This window comes from Tripterygium wilfordii, chromosome 2 (genome assembly GCF_013401445.1).
Source record: "Tripterygium wilfordii isolate XIE 37 chromosome 2, ASM1340144v1, whole genome shotgun sequence".
Taxonomy (NCBI): Eukaryota; Viridiplantae; Streptophyta; class Magnoliopsida; order Celastrales; family Celastraceae; genus Tripterygium; species Tripterygium wilfordii.
The window spans coordinates 11,321,309-11,325,684 of NC_052233.1; the positions used below are offsets into that span (position 1 = coordinate 11,321,309).

The window sequence follows — 4,376 nt, forward strand, 5'->3', positions numbered from 1 at the left end:
AAAAACTTAGCTAGTCCTAGGGAGACAATTACTAAAAACAATGACTCAAATTAGATTCAGATCCAACAAATCGAGATTTGGGAGGCTTTATAATTTTACAGAGTTTGCAATTCACATCTAATTGTTGAGAAAAAATCATAAGAGTTCTAAAAATGAAAAACCAAAAAAATGATGTAACGCGACACACCTATCAAATCATTGGATTAAAATTATAATTGAGAAGCATAAATCTGATAGATTGTCTCTTCCCAAGTCTTGGGAGATCCAATTCCATTACCACCTAAACTTTTATAACACGTGTTTATTAATGTAGTACCGTCAAATTAAATCATGCCCCCGGTGCACTTTAGCACCGACCTTCCAATTTCATTTCTCAAAACGCGGAGTCGGTTCTAAATTGCGCCGCAGGCGTGTTTGGTCATCTATTCCCCTCGTCTGGGAAACTTTTCTTTAGGTGCTGCAATAGACTCTGATATATTGAGAGAAACTGCAATAAGAAAACACGCTGTGACAGAGAGAGAGGAGAACCCACACGGACAGAGAGATATTTTTGAAAAAGAAAAGCTGAAAGATATAATCATATAAACAGCCAAACAGGGCATGCTAGAGAGAGAGTGATAGAGAGAGGAGAAGAAAAGGAAAGTGGTGTGGTGTGATTTGATCTGGGTGTCGACCTTTTTTGTAGTTGATGGTTTTTGGAGTATCGTGTCGGGGTGCAGTCTGATAGGGAAATTATTATAATAGGCAAATCAATATTTACTTAGAATATTGTGTTTCCTTTTAGTGAGAAGGAGAGAGAGATCAGGGCTAAGAATCTCTGGGTGTTGCCTGTTTATATAGTTTAGTCTTCTTTGTATATATACATATCAAACAATAGAAGAAAGTGCGGAGAAAAAGGCCAGAAATTTTGGTGCAGTAGATCATAAATCCTCAAGAATTGCAATGGGTAGGTGCTAATTTTGCTTCTTCCTTCCTTAGCTCTGTTATTTGTTTTTAACAATTTCCAGCGTTTCTTACCTTGATAACCCTTTTGTGCTTTCGGGCTGTGTTGTATTCTTTGGTTTTGGTGGGATTGGGGGTGTTCGTTATTCATGATTTGTTGTTAAAGGGTGATTATTTCTGATCCTCTGTTTCAGTTATTCAGGGTTTTCTGATTCCGAGGGCAGACTTTGTTAGTTGCTATGTGGTCTGTGCGTTGTTCATTGAAAGTTTTGCGAGCCGAATCTTTTCCTCTGGCATTGTGCTTGATTTTCACAGCCTGCTCTGCCTTTCTCTCTCTCTTCCTCGACCTCGTTTTGCTCTCTTTTTGTCTAAAAGTCTGCGTTTATAAACGCAGTTAGCCTAGTAAATCATAGTTCTTTCCATGGAAATGTTTATATCAAGTCCCTTTTACGAATTTTGATTAATTGCTTTTCTTTTGCTTTTATTCCTCATGAGTATATTTTGGGTATCTTGTTTCTTATTGGTGGTTATTATTCCATGCAAATGCCCTTTATTCTTTGATTGGCTGTCTTTTTTTTTTTTTTGGGTATTTTGTTTGATTCATATAACCATGTAAAATCCTTGTCTACAGCGGTCAACATGAGCTTTTCAAATGATATGGATGATGAGTATGAGAAGCTGATCAGGAGAATGAACCCACCAAGGTATGCAATTTTCTTCTTTTTCTTCTCTTGCCAGAGAAAATGGTATTTAGTCCTTGAATCTGTTTGCACATTTTCCCTTCTGTCAGGGTTGTGATTGATAATGATTCCTGCAAGAATGCTACTGTTGTAAGGGTATGGTCTTTGTAAATCTCTGCTTTGTTTGGACCAGTTTTCTTGACAGTTTTACTTAATGAGACTCTTCTGGTACTTTTTCAATCTGTTATTTAGGTTGACAGTGCAAACAAACATGGAATACTTCTTGAAGTTGTGCAAGTTCTTACTGATCTTAATCTTATCATAACTAAAGCTTACATATCTTCTGATGGTTGTTGGTTCATGGATGGTAAGATTTCAGTTTTCCAGTCATCTCTTAACTAATCCCTTCTTTCATGAATCTGTTTGATGTACTGTAAAATTGACCGGATAATTGTTTGCGCCAGTTTTCAATGTCACGGATCAAGATGGAAACAAGATTACTGATGAAGTTATTCTAGACTACATTCGGAAGGTGAGTGATAATTGATTTAGTTCATCTTTCCATTTATGGTTTCTCTGTTCTCCTACTGAATTGTGTGGTTTCATTTGCAGGCTCTGGGGCCGGAATCTTGCTTTACTTATTCAATGAGATCTGTTGGAGTTACACCATCAATGGACCACACTGCAATTGAGTTAACAGGAAGTGACAGACCTGGTCTACTCTCTGAATTGAGTGCTGTCCTAACCCACCTGAAATGCAATGTTGTCAATGCCGAAGTCTGGACACACAACACGCGGGCTGCAGCTGTGATGCAAGTGACCGATGAAGAGACTGGGAGTGCCATTACTGATCCGGAGAGGCTATCTACCATTAAGGAACTCCTCTGCAATGTACTCAAGGGAAGCAACAAATCTCGGGGTGCTAAGACCGTGGTCTCTCAGGACGTCACCCACACCGAAAGGAGGCTTCATCAGATGATGTTTGCTGATAGGGATTATGAACGGACCAACAATAATGACGTCTTGGATGAGAAGCATAGACCAGACGTTAACGTCGTTAATTGGTACGATAAAGATTACTCTGTGATAACTATAAGGTCTAAAGATAGGCCAAAGCTTCTATTCGATACAGTTTGCACTTTGACAGATATGCAGTATGTAGTTTTTCATGCCAATATTGACGCTGAGGGGCCTGAAGCTTATCAGGTTTGCCATTTATCCTCTCTTTTTTAACATTTCTGTCAACAATGGATTGAGCTTGAATTGGTTTCTTTCTCATTGCTTTTGTAGGAATACTATATCAGGCATGTAGATGGATCTCCTGTGAAATCAGATGCTGAGAGACAAAGGGTGATTCAATGTCTTGAAGCAGCCATTGAGAGAAGAGTGTCTGAGGTGAGTGAGTGATCTATACTATATATCGCTCTCATTCTCGTCCGAGGAGAGTTTATAGTGATGGAAATTTAATTGTTCTTCGTCCAGGGTTTGAAGCTGGAATTGTGCACTGCTGACAGAGTTGGATTACTATCAGATGTCACTCGCCTATTTCGCGAGAACAGTCTCACTGTCATCAGAGCAGAAGTAACAACCAGAGGAGGCAAAGCTGTTAACACGTTTTACGGTCGCTGTGCATCAGGACATCCTGTTGATGCTAAGACCATAGATTCCATCAGGCAAGCGATCGGCCAGACTATACTACAAGTGAAGGGTGGAACTGAAGAGTTGAAACCAGTGTCAAATGAATCTCCAACCAGGTTCCTCTTCAGTGGTCTCTTCAAGTCCAGGTCTTTTGTTAATTTCGGCTTGGTTAGATCCTATTCTTGAGCAACTGATTTTAGCAAAATTTAGCCAACTCTGTATATAATCACAAAGTCTACAATGAATCTCAGCTTTTATTTGTTAGTATTGTTTCAATCTCATGTTGAAGCTAGGAAAGTAAAGAAAGAAAATTTCAGTAGTGAGAATTTGTGTACATAATTTTCCTTATCTTAACTTATATTATATTCTTCTGGTCTGAAGTTTTGGTTGGCAGATGCAATGGGAAAGGAAATTAGGCATGTTTGACTTCAATTTTGGAGTGTTGGAACAATGATTTGAATGTTGGATTTCTTAATGTGGAACAAACCCAAATTCAAAGACAATAACTTGAAAGTAGATCTTCTCTAGGGAAGCAAAGTGTTGTACAATTTCCTTATTATTGATCATTGGACAGACAGAAGAAAGAGGCGGCCAACTGTTTGTTGAATATTCAACATGGTTACCAGTCTCAGATGGAGACATGTAGTGGTTGTGGGTTTTTTTTGGTATGGTGGGGACTTCATTAAGGCAGGGCTCTTTGGGCCCACCACAACAGAGTAAACTTTTGGACCCGTATTTCGTATTTTTGAGAGTTTTCTTACGTAGGATATGAACCCAAAGTATTGGCGAGAAGTTTCTTCATTTACAGCAAATCAAGGATGATTCTTTCTTTCTGGGTTGGTCCCCATACAGAGAAGAGAACCCAAATGGGAAGTGGGAACTAGACTTTCTTTGGACTTTTCAAGTACCCTGTTTCTGAACGCAAAGCAAGCAAAACCACTATTCTTTATCTTCTGTAGAAAATGGTCCATCTGAATCCAACTAGTCCAACAGACAGTGATTTGAACGTTCTTTTTTGACCAAGATTGGTTGTGAGACAGCTGCTTAAAGCAAACAACCCAACAAACATATGAAAAGAGAGAAAAAAAGGGGTTGGAGGAAATGCGTCTTCTTTTC

General features: G+C 38.9%; 1 protein-coding gene across 1 annotated transcript; it reads left to right on the forward strand.

The window, feature by feature from the left end:
- The first annotated feature begins 452 nt into the window (after positions 1–452).
- Positions 453–3,654, forward strand: LOC119981874 (ACT domain-containing protein ACR4-like). The gene is made up of 8 exons (XM_038825017.1): positions 453–946; positions 1,574–1,646; positions 1,733–1,778; positions 1,875–1,989; positions 2,087–2,154; positions 2,235–2,828; positions 2,913–3,017; positions 3,105–3,654. Exons 1-8 carry the CDS (start codon positions 943–945, stop codon positions 3,444–3,446), a joined length of 1,347 nt encoding a protein of 448 aa, XP_038680945.1. The 5' UTR covers positions 453–942; the 3' UTR covers positions 3,447–3,654.
- Positions 3,655–4,376: the final 722 nt, after the last annotated feature.

Bases quoted from the DNA above. Each gene is read 5' to 3' on its own strand.
- LOC119981874 (XM_038825017.1), top strand. The intron at 1,779-1,874 runs GTATGGTCTTTG...TCTGTTATTTAG, and splicing joins AGAATGCTACTGTTGTAAGG to GTTGACAGTGCAAACAAACA. The intron at 2,829-2,912 runs GTTTGCCATTTA...TTGCTTTTGTAG, and splicing joins AGGGGCCTGAAGCTTATCAG to GAATACTATATCAGGCATGT.